Source organism: Pelodiscus sinensis, chromosome 4 (assembly GCF_052426305.1).
Source record: "Pelodiscus sinensis isolate ZL-2025 chromosome 4, ASM5242630v1, whole genome shotgun sequence".
Taxonomy (NCBI): Eukaryota; Metazoa; Chordata; order Testudines; family Trionychidae; genus Pelodiscus; species Pelodiscus sinensis.
Genome location: NC_143055.1, coordinates 105325771 through 105340096, shown reverse-complemented (window position 1 = coordinate 105340096; position 14326 = coordinate 105325771). Strand labels below are relative to the sequence as shown.

Genomic DNA, 14326 nt, shown 5'->3' with positions numbered 1-14326 from the left:
GCAACCACCATGAGCTTCCCCCTTCTCACTCACTTCATTCACCCCACCCCTTAGAGCTGACACCAGTTGAAGGTTGGGAGGATAAGGCAGATGCTGGAAGTAAGGAGGTTGGCTGGAGAGGTGGGGCTGGATGGGCAAAACGGAGCACTGGGAATGGAGGAGGCAAAGGGTGTGCTATGAAGGCCAGCCCAGCCTCTCCAACCCTGGAGCACTAGGGGAGGGAGGATGATCAGGAGGGTGGGCCCTGGTGGCAGCAACACTTGGCCCCCAGAACGCCTACTGTTGGCACACTGGGGTGGAGCTATGGCTGGCAGTGTGGGATAGACTAGTTTTTAACATCCCTATCTCTTCCCCCCCCCCCCCATGTTTATCAGATAGTAAGTCGACTAGTCAATCCTCCCTCCTTGCTGCCCCTATCAGATAGATGCAGGAAAGGGGGGGAAGGAAGAGAGGGTATTTGAAAGCAGCATCGCAGCACAGTTGAGGCCACGATCAGCTGTGTGGTGCTGTGCCCATGGAGCCCAAGTTCAGCTGGGGACTCTCCAATTTATCCCGGGCCCCAGCATGGCATTTCCTTGGAACCTGGGGTTCAGCTGGGGAGTCTCACACTGAACCTGGCTCTGTGTGGCATTTCAAATGGGCTCTACCCTCCCCCCCCCCTCCCGGCTCCATGCTGAGCTGCTGCTTTGAAATGCAGGGAAACTCAGCCCAAAGTCAGCTGGTCCTCCGCTGGCAGTGGGGGGGGGGGGGGGGCTGCCTACAGACTTCCACGTTCCTCCTTTGAAATGTACAAGAGCCCCAGTGGGCAGAAGTGCTTATCAACTAGTCCATGCAAATTCCATCGCCTACTCGACTAGTCAAGTAACTGCTAGTTTGCCCTGCCAGACTAAGGACCTTAAGTCTTCCCCGGCCTTCCATGCCCAGGAGGGAGGCTAAGCAGGCACTGGAGACAGAGAAGGGGGGCGGTTGCAGTAGCCGAGGGGATAGGGGATCAGCCTGGGGAGCGGGCGCAAGGGAGGAGTCCCTAGGCGTGGATCGGGCAGGCGGCGAGTGAAAGGTCCCCAGGGGCCAGGCGCGCGTGGCAGGGGGCGGGAGCAGGCGGGGAGGCGCGAAGAGCTCTTCCCCACCACGCATGCTCGCATCCGCCGCCTCCTTCCGCCGCGGGGGCGGGGCCGGCGTGGGCCGCATGCGGCACTGGGGTGGCAGCAGGCAGGCGGCTCGGACGGGCTGGGCGCGCCGGGGGCGACGCGATGGGGCTATGAGGGGCGCGTGGGCCGGGCGCTCCTTTACCCGCCGCCGCGCTGGGCAGAGCCGAGCTTCTCCCCCTCCCCCCATGAGGTCGCTGCTGGGGGGCGCGCGCCGCAGAGAGGCCGTTTGAGTCCGGGCTGCCGCTGTTAACGGCCGAGGCCCGGGGCTGCCCCCACTATGCGATGGGGAACTGCTGGGCGCAGTGGTGCTGCGGCCTCTTCGTGCGGAGCGAAGCGGGGCGGATCCAGCGAGGCGGAGGGTAAGGCGGAAGGAGCAGCCCCCTGGGGCGGGGCAGGGATTGTGCCGGGAGTGGCGCGGCAGTTGCGCCCACCCTCGCGACCCGGCGGGGTCTCGCCGCTGCACGGTGGCTCCCCAGGTGGGGAGAGGGGCTGGCGCTTGGGTGGGCTGCTTTGCTTCCTTCCGGCGCTGGGGCCGCCCCCGCGATGGAGGGGAAGCAGGGCAGCGAGCGGGGCCTGGCCCCGGTGCCCGATTGATGCACAAGGACATTGGTTTAGAGCCTCCGATTAGGAGGGGCCTCTCCATACGAAAACTACTGGCTCGTAGTTGCCTCCTTGTCTATCTACCTGCATATATGCACATGCAAAACTCTGGCATTTCTGTTTTCTTTGTCCTTTCTGTTCCTCATTAATGCTATGAAGCCTCTTAAACTTGGCATAGTTTAGGGCTTCAGCAGTGTCTTAGTCTGGTTCTCTTTGGCATAGGTGCACAGGGAGTTGCAGGGCAGTGGGCTTGGCCGGGTGTACCTAGTAAATCAAGGCTTCATGTGTGGCGGAGGGCAGTGATTTGATGAGGTGCCTGATAGTGATGTGGCCTAGCCCTTGAGGACCCTCTGGGAGATGACCATGCATCAGGCTTTGAAGCTGGACAGAATCCCGGAGAGTGAAACAGTATTATGGCCAGAAGCTGGGTGATGGATCATGCCTTTAGTGATTCATTGTGGACATGACTTGCGCTAACAGGAGTTCTTTCCCACATCAGTTGTAAGTAATTCATCTTCCCCAGAAGTGACAGGCTGATCAAAGATTGCTTCTGTCAAATTGTTGCTGTCTACACAGGGCTCTAAGTCGTCTTAACTGCACTCAACAGTGTGTCTGAAAAATGAAATTGAAAATTAAAATTAGTTTCTATGAGGTAGTTTTTTCATTTCAGAAACGGGAGGAAGTAACCAAGGGACAGACATTTGAGACATGATTTTGACCAGCAGGGAGGAACGGGTTGTGAATCGGAAGGCGGAAGTTAGTCTGAGTGAAAATTATCATGAATTAATAGCTTTCATGACTCAAAGGAAATTAAGAGGAGAGCAGCAGAATGAGGACATTGCACTTCTAAAAGGAAGTCCTTAAATCAGAAAACTACTAGGTAAGGTCCAATAGGAAGAAAATCCAAGGTGAAAAGGCATTCAGGTAGGCTATGAGTTTCTCAAGGAAATAGTATTAAAGGCACAACTGCTAACTATTTCAGTGTGAAAGAAAGATATATATTGTCTTTTTTTGTGAGTTATTTAATGCACTGAAAATCACAAAGGAATCTTTTATCAAAAGTAGAACTATGCATGAATTGCTAAGGAGACATAAAAGAATAGTACAAGCATCAAGGAACAAAAAAGGGCTAAGGCACAACAAATTATATGTGGCAAAGACATAACAATTTTGAGCAGTTTTGTATTAGCTGCATATTTTGCCAGCGAACTGTTTACTTATTCTCTAGATCATTTATGAATATGAATAAAAAGAGTTTCTTTGTGTACATTAGGGACAAGAGAAAGAAAAGGGAAAATGTAGGCCATCCACTTAGTGGGAAATGAGAGCTAATAACATGACATCAAAAATGCTGAAGTGTTTAATGCCTTTTATTCTTCAGTCTTCACTAAAAAAGTTAATGATGAACACATTCTAAACAGAATTAATATTAATGCAAGCCAATATGTAGAGAGAACGGGTTAAAGAATATCTAGATAAATGTAAATGGATCAAGTTGCTGGGACTTGATGAAATTCATAGTACAGTAAAACTCCAATGGTCCGGCACTCCTGATGGTCCGGCACCATCTGGAACCTAGAATTGCTCCGGACAATTGGAGCTGCTCTGCCCCCAGACTTCCCCAAGTCAGCCGCTGCTGAAACTGACCAGTGGCTGACTCCGGGAAGCCCAGGACAGAGCACCTGGGGTGCTGTCTGGTTGGTCCTGTAGTGCCGCCCTTTGAAACTGACTTGATATTTGCAGTGTTTTTGACGCAGTTCCCACATAATAGTCTTGTAAACTAGGAAAATGTGGTCTAAATGAAATTACTATAAAGTGGATGCTAAGGATATTAAGTACTGGGAAATTGACTAATTGAATAGTCGATGCATTTTGCATCGACTATTTGATAGGGTGCCTGTGCCTTTGAAGTGTAGCAACAGCCCTAGAACTGTTGCTACACTTCAAAGATGAAAGCACATCTAGAGCCCAGGGTCAGCTGGGGACTCCCCAGCTGATCCTGAGAGCCACGCGCACTGCTGCTTTGAAATGCTGCACGCCTCGGGCTGCACGCAGCTTTTTAAAGTGGTAGCACCATGTGGAGCCCAGGGTCTGTCCCCAGGCTTCAAGCCATGTGCAGCCCACGGTCTGTCCCCACGCTTCAAGCGGAACTGCCACATTTGCTTGCCAGTCAACTAGTCCTTCACATCCCTAGTGGGCATACAGCTGGTTGCAATATGTTACTCAGAGTAGGCATGTAAATATCTGTAAAAATAGTAAACAGGTTGAATGATTTAAATTATATTGTTTAGCCATTGGTGGTCTTGTGCAGGGCAACCAAGACAGGGGTCCCATCCATGCAGCTCTGGTGCAGCCCTGCCCACCAAGTCAACACAGCCAGCATCCAGCTGGACTGCCCAATACTGCTTTGGTAGCTCTTGCCTGGTACAGCTGCCTGGCTAAAAGATTATCTGCTCAGCATTCAAGACTAATATTACATCCCTAACTCAGAGCAGCTATCTGTGGTTCGCTGACAGCCATTCAGACTAACTTTGGTACATGGAAAGATGCTGGAACAAAGGACTGTGAGGATGTGTTTCTGGTGTGGCTCTTTAGGAGTCAGTCTTGAGTCCAATATGTCTTTAATGTTTTCATCAATGACCAGGATAATGGAGGGGAAAGCATGGGGATACAATGCTAGGAGAGGTTGCTGGCACTTTAGAGGATAGGATAAGTACAGGCAATCCCCGGGTTACGTACAAGATAGGGACTGTAGGTTTGTTCTTAAGTTGAATTTGTATGTAAGTCGGAACTGGTACATATTGTACCCCAGGTGTCCCCGATTCAGCCGCTGCTGAAACTGACCAGCAGCTGACTACAGGAAGCCCGAGGCAGAGCTGCTTTGCCCCAGGCTTCTTGGAATCAGCCGCTGATCAGTTTCAGCAGCAGCTGACTTGGGGACACCTGGGGTAGAGCAGCTGGGGTGCTGCCAGGTTGGTCCCTGCAGCGCTGAGGTACGGCGCTGCGGGGACCAACCCGGCAGCGCCCCAGCTGCTCTGTCCCAGGCGTCCAGATTCAGCTGCTGTTGAAACTGACCAGCGGCGAGAAAAGCCTGGTCTGCTGGGGAGGGGGCGGGGGCGCACTAGCTGCGTGCCCCCCCCGCCCCCCCCCCCCCCCCGGGAGCAGACCAGGCTTTTCTCGCCGCGGAGGACGGGGGCGGCGGGACCGCGGCGCGTCTCGACGGTCCCGCCACCCGCGTCGTCCATGGCGAGAAAAGCCTGGTCTGCTGGGGGGGGGGGGGGCGCACTAGCTGCGCGCCCTGCCCCCCCCCCCCCGCCCCCAAGCAGACCAGGGAAACGTGGGCATCCTCCGCGTTTTTGCTCTGCGTCTCTGTCTGCATGGGGAGCCAATTTTTATACCAGTTCCCCTCGTGGACTAGCTCTGCTTGCCACCCTGTGCTACTGCCTCTGATACAGAGGCAGCAGTGTGGGTGGCAGGGGGCTCCCCAGGAGTGGAGCCAGGAGCACACTGACTGCCGCCCTGCCCCCAAGAGGGAGTATTTGGAGAGTGTTAGCCGACGTGTATGTCAGAAATGGGAGCAATTGTCCTTCTGTACTTTGCACAGGTGAGGCCTTTAACTGGAATACTGTGTCCAATTCTGGGTGCCAACCTTACGAAATATGTGAATACATTGAAAAGAATCCAAAGCACAGCAACAAAAGTGATAAAGGTTTAGAAATGCTGACCTGTTATAATGAAAGGTTTATTTTTAAAAAAAACTTATTTAGTTTTGAGAGAAGGGATTGAGGGGGGCTATTTGATAAGCTTTCGGATATTTAATCTGCAATTGCGGAGATTTAGATAGATGCTAAAAAAAATTTCTTCTTAAAGAATTTTTTAGCATGTGCTTTCAAGTGAAGTTGTGGAATCCCCATCCTTGGAAATTTTTAAGAAAAGGTTGGACATGCGCACATTTACCCAAATACAGCAGTTTGAAATGGACTTGGAGTTTTAACTTGATTAAAAGTTAAACATTTTATAATTTCATCAACATTCTGAACTGTGCTTTTGGTTAATTAAAAATTTTAATGTGCTTTTATTTTTAATACGTTTATTTATGAACTATTAAAGTGTGTGTTCTTTTTGGGGTCTTGATATGTGCCATGTAAGCCAAGAATGAATAAATTAGCATCTGCAAAAATCTAAATGCAGTGAATGAAGTAAAGGCTTTGTAAAATATCTATTAAAGTGTATTAAGTATTTGTCTTTAATATAGTTAGAAAAATATGTTGCGCAAAGATAAAAAATAATCACCACTCTGCTGATAGCCAACATGAAAGCTTTCAGTCTAGCAAGATGTTTTTTCCAGGAAGTTATAGATTGAAAGGGATAGAAGCCAACTTTTAATTTAAAGTAAAGGCTGTTTGTGCTTACTTTGTAATAATGGACCTCTCTACTTCCCCACTCATCCTGCTCTGCATGCTTGCCTTCCTTGCAGAATTGTGGACTACTTTTCTGATAACTTTTTTAGGATGAAATTAAGGTGCCAAATGTTCAGTTGGTGGCCACCCAAATGCTCAGTTTACAAGGAACACTGATCTTTAGTAATGTTTTAAAGGTACCATCTCTTCAGGATTCTTACTACCAAATCATAAGTTGGTGCAGGAGAGGTAAAATGCTCTTGGCTCTTAAACTGTTTTGATACATGAAGGCAAAGGGTTAGATTCTGATGGCTATGTACCACATCCTTGCAAGTCTAAATACTGCTCTCTGAATTTTGCAGTCAGTTCTTTCTTAACTTTGGTTCCTTGCAGGTTGTGACTGAGGTGACACAAGAATGCCTGGATTCCAGCAATATTTGCTGGCTATCCTTTACCATATCTTAATTTTACTTTCAGTTCCATTATGGTTGCTACATCTTTGAGGTCATTCCTTGGTTGCTTTGGTCCCTTCACTGTGCTTTTTTTGGTTAACTCATTTCTGTTTCCTCAGTTCTTTGGAACCTGTTCTGGTGCACTTTTCTTTTTCTTTTCTGTGCAGTTTGGAGCCTCTTGCCCAAGACTTGGGGAAAAGGTTGCTGATCATCAAGTTGTCACACAGGCAACAATGTGCTGAAAATAAATTAGCTAGAGCTACACCAGAGAGCTTACTGTGGCATAACTGTACTGATGCAGCTTTGCTGCTGCAAGATCTTCAGTGTAGCTGCTCTATGCCAGTGATAGTGAGCTGTCCTGTCATTATCATTAATCCACCCTCAATGAGCCATGGTAGCTCTGTTGGCGAAACAAGCTCTCATCCCGACATAAGCACCAGTAATGGAAAGCATTTTTTGTTTGTTTGTTTGGAAAAACTTATGTCACACCTGAGCACATAAGTTGTACTGCCATAAATGGTTGTGTAGACATAGGCATTGTAGCCCTGAAACCAGGGGTGTGCAATAATTTTAGATGGGGGGGCACTTCAGAAATTTAAGTGGCCCTGGGCTGCCCCAGTGGGGGTGCTTCCCCACCCACAGACCATGATTGACCTGGGGGTGGGGGAGCTCGTGAAGTCTTGGTCCCCACCCTCTCCAGAGAGAACTGCCAGCTATTCTGAACAGCTAACAGTTCCCTCTCGGCACTTCTGCCCCTGGTGGTGGGAGGAGACTTCTCACACTCCCCTTACCCCCAGGTCAATCAGGGCCTGGGATGGGTGAAGCACAAGAAGTCTCCTCCTACCCAGCCCCCATCCTGCAAAAGGTGTATGGTGCTCAGTCAACTTCCAGGGTTGACTCCAGTGCCCCTTGGAGGGTGGGAGGAGACTTTGCATGCTTCCCTCCTGGGCCCTGATTGGCCTGGATCTGGGGGAGCGGCAGAGCATCTGTGGGCCAGATAAACCCACTTGGCAGGCCAGATCCTAACTCAGGCTAAGTTTCTGACTCAGCACCTTCTTTGGCTATTGGGCTATTGGGCAGTTACTTTCTTTGTGACATGAGTACCTTTTTACATTGGTTTCTTTCAGTTCTGGCATGCGAAAAAGGGCCCTGTGGTGCTTCAAACTGTTAGCATGGCAGAACAAAATTGAAGACTAACAATCCTATTAATAGCATTGGTTGTCTTAATCTGTCATAATGTCCACCAGTGTCAGACGTCATTCTTAGTGATAAAGAAACATAGGGAGTGCCTCCTGTCATTCCTAGGGGTAGCTGAGAGACTCCAGTAACTCCAGCACAAATTATATAAAAATACTTTGAAGGATACTGCTCTCTAAGCTAAAGCTTGAGTCAGCTGTTCATACTTTGTACTGGGACTGTGCCAATGTTACTCATGTGAGTTCAGTCCTACTTCTGCTTTGGTACAATTAGTGGGATAGCTTTACTGCTAAATACTTTGAAGGATACTGCTAAAATGTAATGCCCATCATTGATCATTCTTTGAGATATTTATCTGCCAAGTCCTATATCAAAGCAAGAAGTGAGGGGCTTGAGAAAAGTTAGTAAATGAGAAATTGAAAAAAATAAAATAGTAAGGAAAACAGGCTTCTGAATTCCTGGAAACTTGCTTTTATTTCAATGTATGATGACTTATCTTAAATCTTGCAGTTGCCATGTTATGTGGAGGGATCGATTTTAGGCCTTTACACATGTATATCTGCCTAACTAGCAAATACAGATTGATCTACTTGCTTGCCAGTAGTATCACTTTATTGTAATGGTGTTTGTTTGTAAATGTTTCACAAATCTGGTGGGGAGAGAATATTATGGTTGAGAGGATTAAGGAATTCTAAAGACCTCTGCAGTAAATGCCTTGTAAAGTGAATTTTACTGATAAAATTTGTGCAAATCTCAAGTTTTAAACCATACTCTTAATGTGCAGAGATGCATACTTACGGAATCTGATGCTTTGAATTATTAACTTACTTTGAAAAGAAATTAATGCTTTACCTTCATTGTATGCAGTTAAGTCTTTGAACTGTAAAATTAGAGAGATCCCTTGTAAATGTTCAAGCTAATTGAAATATATATATATATATATTTTTACTTTGCACTCTAGTGCATTTATATACAAAGCTCTCAAAGTATTTCATAATCACTGCTGTAAATTCCTCTTATCTTCATATAAAATTGAACAATGTAATTTGGTTCCAAAACTGTGGTCCCTGGAGAACAGGCAAGTCAGATGGTGCTCCTTTATTTCCTTGTTTCTTGATGCCTTCTTGGATAAATCAGTAATCTTTCTGCAGAAACAAGGAATATAATAGGTTAGTCCCCCAGCTACATCAGTAAACTGTCAAAGAATGACAAGCATTTGTTACATAGAACACTGCTAGCAGGCATAATGAGTCATACCATCAGCAATGAGTTCAGAGGCTAGTCAGAAAGATCTGTCTTGAAGGAAGTCATAAAGTGTGCTAGAACTGGTTAACACAGTTCAGTAATAAAAATGCTCAATGGTAGGAAATGCAACATGCTTAAAATCATGATACATAAACTTTCCCAGTGAATAAGTAATTCTCTGTGTAACTTCCACTTTGAAAAAAAAAGTTTACCTCTTCACACAAGTATATTTCATAGTCCAATTTTGTCTCCTTTATAATACAGTGCATCAGTTAATATAATTATGAATAATGAAGGTAATACATTGGCTTAAACATTAACATTAAAATTAACTCAAAATGGCTTTTGAGCATGTTTTGCTTTTGAACTGCTTCTAAAATGATACTAATGTAACTATCACACCTTGTTTCATTCTGTCAAATACAATTTTTAAAATATTTTGAAAAGATATTGTAGAACTACTAACCTGCAGTGAAATTATGGGTTTATTTTCTAGATCAAAGTATTTTAGAACATGTTCTACTGGAGAACACTTCACTATAGAGGTAAGTATTCCTCCCCTTCCGTCCCATCTCCCCTTCCCCCCAAGCCTTGAAAACATTTTTTTTTTAAAGTTACACCCTAACCAGACTTTCTGGCTCTGATCATTGTTTGTACAAAATGGCTCTTTAACACTATGCCAGATTAAAGAAGAAAGTATATAATGAAATAGCAGTTACCCTACCACTTCTGTTGTTCAGGAGTTATGGTACAGCTCTCCAAGCCTGGCCAGAGTTGCCTTCTATGATGTATTTAACCAGTTAACTTTTTAACTGGCAGTTTGTATCCCTAATTCTAACTCTTAGCTTGATAATCATTACATTCTGTGTAGAATAAAACAAACATTGCTTGTAAATTATAGAGAAGCTGGTCATACTCCAAAATTAATAGCTCTTCACAAAGGAGAGCATTTGATAATTGAATATTATCTTCAGTTATTTTAATTGTAACAGTATTTCCACAAAACATGCCTAATAGATAAATAAGTTGTAATTATGCTGATTTTTATTTGTGTTCATTGTAGTGTGATGTTTCTATTGCAATGACTGCTTGTTACTTATCTTTGCAGTTTGAGAATCTAGTGGAAAGTGATGAGGTAAGTACTTGGGTTTCACAGTATAGTGCGTGGTAATTCAACACACTTTTACATTTGTGAAAATGTATTTGTAATCCCAGGAGCCACATCTTGCTCATTCTTCTGGCTGCAGCTAACTTGCATGTTGATCTCTTCATAGAGGAGTTGGTATTTCTTTAACTCTGCTGGGGCTTGATTTTCCTCCTCTAAGATAGTAGTAACTAATACTAATTTCCCTCGAGCATTTTGGACCCAGTGACCTTTGGGTGTGTTTGACATGACTGGCCAATATGTTATTCATTATTACCAGCGTGTGCTTGTTTGGAAGTGAAGTGATGAGGCCTGTTTTGATCATTTTGAATGATGTGTCTCTTGAGCCACTTCATTCATACACAGGGGTGAGGTGACTGCATGACACTTGAATTGGCCTTACCCCAGTATGTTGCACAGCCAGACAACTTGCACATAATCATATTCCTTTCTGGTTCGAACCTAATGCCTTTGGGTGAAACGTCCACTCCATACCAACCGTATCAGTGATATGTTTAGCTCATTCAGTGTTTGCCAGGGAGAAGAAGACAACTGGGTCTTCCTTTCAGGTCTGGTTTTCACTATAAACTTTCTTTGGTATGATTGCTTCAGTCAGGGATGTGAAAAATCTGCACTCCTGAGCAGCTCAGTTATACTGACCTAATCTTCAGTATAGACAGTGCTGTCCATAGAAGAACTTCTTCCATCATTAGGTACTGCTGCTTGCTGATGTGGATAAACTCTGTCGATGGGAGAAGCTATTCCATTGGTAGAGTGGTGTCTGCATTAGAGCTCTACAGCAGCAGCTTTTTAAGTGTAGACTTGCCCTTGGTCACTAAAATGCACACATTTCTGGAATTTCACTGGGGAAGAATTACATCAGAAGCCAGTTTTTCTCTCTGTGTGTGGCTTTTTCCTTTGCTGTTTGTCCACCATAACACCTTCACTGAGATTGAATTGTGAAACAAATCACTCTAGTGCAGGGGTGGGCAATAATTTTTGATGGGGGGCCACTTCAACATTTTGGAAAGTAGTTGAGAGCTGCACTCTTCCATGATATTAATGGAGATGAGGGGTCTGGAATGGAGGTTGAGTGCAGAAGGGAGCTTGGGGTAAGGGACTGGGGTGCAGGAGGGAGACTGGAGGGAGCTGAGATGAAGCAGGTGTTTGTGACCTAGGGCAGGAGACTGGAGTATTGGGATTTGGAATGTAACCTAGGGTAGGAGGGGATTGTGATCTGGGGCAGGAGATTAGAGTGCCAAATCTGGGAGGGGGTATGGCTGTTACAGGGGGACAGAGGGTTTGGGTATGTTGACTGGGGTGGGGGAAGAGAGTTGGGGCAGGAAAGGACTAGGGTGCCAGAGCAGGCTGTGGCCAAGAGACTTACTTGTCAGCTGCCAAACTAGACTGCCTGCCTGCGAGCTTAAAATGTTTCCCAGCCAGCCTGCCTGCTTGTCTGTGATTCTTCTTAGCTGCCAGTTATTCTAACAAGCAGCTCCCATTGGCTGGTTTCTGCCAGAAACTGACCAGTGGGAATGTGCTGAGGGTGGGGCAGCTCCTAAATCTTCCCCCAGTTTTAAAACAGAAATGGAGCCCTGCAGCAGCCTTTCAGCACGGGGCTGGAGGGCCTGCTTGGGGCTCCCACTGCCACTGAGGGCTGGATGTGGTGGCTTGGTGGGCTGGATCCAGCCTGTGGGCTGTATTTTGCCCAGGCCTGCTGTAGTGCCTCCGGAGAGAGATTTGCTCCATTCAAAATGGTGTACAAGTTTTGCTAAGTTCTAGGGCTACTAGCCCTAAGAGACAATTAAAGACATATTTAGTTAATTTTAGAAAGGTCCTTTTTAAAAAACAGTGACAAGAAAAGAAAGAACACTGAGCTTTCCAGAGGCATTTCTATTTGAGAAAACTGGTGAGCTGTTCACGGGAAGCCACTGGCTGACACGTGTCACCAGTGTTGTAAATAGACTATGAAAGTTGTTTAAGGACACTTATCCACAACAGTCACAGAACTATTTGCACTTCACAAGTGGCTGAAAATGCCACTTTTTACCCATTGCCTCAGCATACTTGAACTGTGCTAGTATCCATTATAATCCCACACTTTTTAGATAACTGTTTACATACGGACATTTGAACCACAAGGGATTCAAATCTTTTTATTGAAGGTGCAAAACAGACCAATAAGGGTTACTGTTCAAATTTTATAGTACCAAAATTTAAATAAGTTCATTATTGATAGCAAAAACTGGCAGAGCAAGTCTAGTATGCATACCGTGTATGCAATAATTTCATTCTCGTGCCAGTTGACAGCATGTCTTTGAATGCATTATGGGTCACATGCACGGAGTCCAGTTGTCTCCAGTTCCGCAAGAAGTTCTATAAAATGTACCTCAAAAATGCATTTTGTTTTAATTGCCAGGAAGTTAGGAAAAGAGGCTTGTTGACACAGAAATTCCCTTTTGAAACCCTAACTTGCAATAAAAGATGAACTGAAAGCAACTCCCTGTAGTATTAGTGAACTACCTCCTTGTGTTAAGCTTCAGAAATAAAATGGGGACGTTACCAGAGAATAATTCCAACCTTCACATTCCTAGATGAGGCTAAAAATACTGACTCCAGTGCTTCTACCAAATCAAGTTAGAGCTTATAATAGTTCAGGTACCCAACTCTGGTTCTTTACGTTAAAAATATGCTGGACTGCCAGCACTCAATTCTTACGAGTAACGTTTATGTTTTACACAAAAATTAGTTAGCTAGTGATTCCTACTGTTTCCAGTTACATGGGATATCTCTAGAGATTTATATAAAACATTCAGTTCTTTTCATAATTCCCACAACAATAATCCTTCACTTCCCTTTGCAATCCCACTTCACCTCTCCATCCCTCACAACCAAAGGAATGTGTTTTTCAGCCAAGGTGAAAATTGTCCAGCAAAAGTGGTTCACATTTGGGAGAAGGGTGATGTAAGGGAACGCTAGCTAAGTGGACACACTAGAAAGCATGGAATCTTCACCATGAGGTCTTCAGGAATCTCAAGTTTTTCAGGCATCAATCTTAGAGCTTTCTTCATTCACAGATACTACCACAGTTGCTCAGATTGTACTTCTAGACAAAGATCAAAGGATGGCAATAAGAGTTAGGCTAATCAGCCTTCTCTTTATGCTTATGTACTTAAAAGTGATAGCCAGCAATATGAAGAAAGGGAAAAGAGTTGGTGAGGAAACCAGATCTTGCAGGCTCTTTAATTGCCAAAACAAGTTGGGTTATTTAACAGAGGACCTACCTTGGAATCTGCCTGTACAAGAAAAACCCTTCTTCCTCATGGTACCAGCATTTTATCACAGTGCTGACAGGCTCAGCCTAGCTGCCTGTTACTTAGGTGATGGAAAAGGAGTTACATGCAGCTCATTCTGTTGGGTCTCTAATATATTTGGGTATTGTTTCTGATCTTAAAACGTTTGAATGTGGAAGTCTGGAATATCTTAATAAATGTAGGTTCATTAGTTTGTGTTCTAAAATATAAATGTAATATGTGGTCTCAATTACATTGATTTTATGTTTAACAGGGAGAAAGCCCAGGAAGCAATCAGAGGTAAGACATTGTGTTTCAAGATCTTCAGTAACTGTCCTCTTCCATCAGGTCTAGAATGTGCCCAGCAAAACTCATGCTGATTTTTCACTAAACTGATGACTGAGAATTGTAGTTCCAGACAGTTATCCAACTTCAGTGCACTTACAAGATTTTAATATTTTCAGTGGTAATTTAAATTTTAGTTTAAAATACTTTATAATGGAGTTTAGACAATAGTAATGACAACCCTCCCTCATTTTGTAATCCACCTGACTTTACATTAATAATGAAATGATGAATCCACACCTTACATCTGCTAGTTTGTATTTGTGTAACACTCACCACCACTTAGATCTGATTAACACAATAAAACGTGCCACGAACATAAGAGGATATTCTTCTCTACTGCCTTTGGGGCACATACGTAGACTGTGCAGTGAGGATAATAGAAAAGATTTTGAATGTGTGAGGGTGGCGGAGCTCATGCTCTAGACCTAGCCCCAAAAAATACACAATACGTTTTTAGATCCGTAAACCTAAATCAGTTGCCACAGGTGTGCCACATACT

At 44.9% G+C, this 14326-nt stretch overlaps 1 protein-coding gene across 1 annotated transcript in view; it reads left to right on the top strand.

The window, feature by feature from the left end:
* The first annotated feature begins 1150 nt into the window (after positions 1 to 1150).
* Positions 1151 to 14326, top strand: part of AP1AR (adaptor related protein complex 1 associated regulatory protein) — a 33503-nt gene continuing 20327 nt past the window's right edge. The window contains exons 1-4 of the mRNA XM_025182708.3: positions 1151 to 1507; positions 9539 to 9587; positions 10151 to 10177; positions 13754 to 13779. Of these exons, the coding sequence (XP_025038493.2) occupies positions 1431 to 1507; positions 9539 to 9587; positions 10151 to 10177; positions 13754 to 13779 (179 nt within the window). The 5' untranslated portion in view covers positions 1151 to 1430. The remainder of the gene's footprint in view (positions 1508 to 9538; positions 9588 to 10150; positions 10178 to 13753; positions 13780 to 14326) is intronic.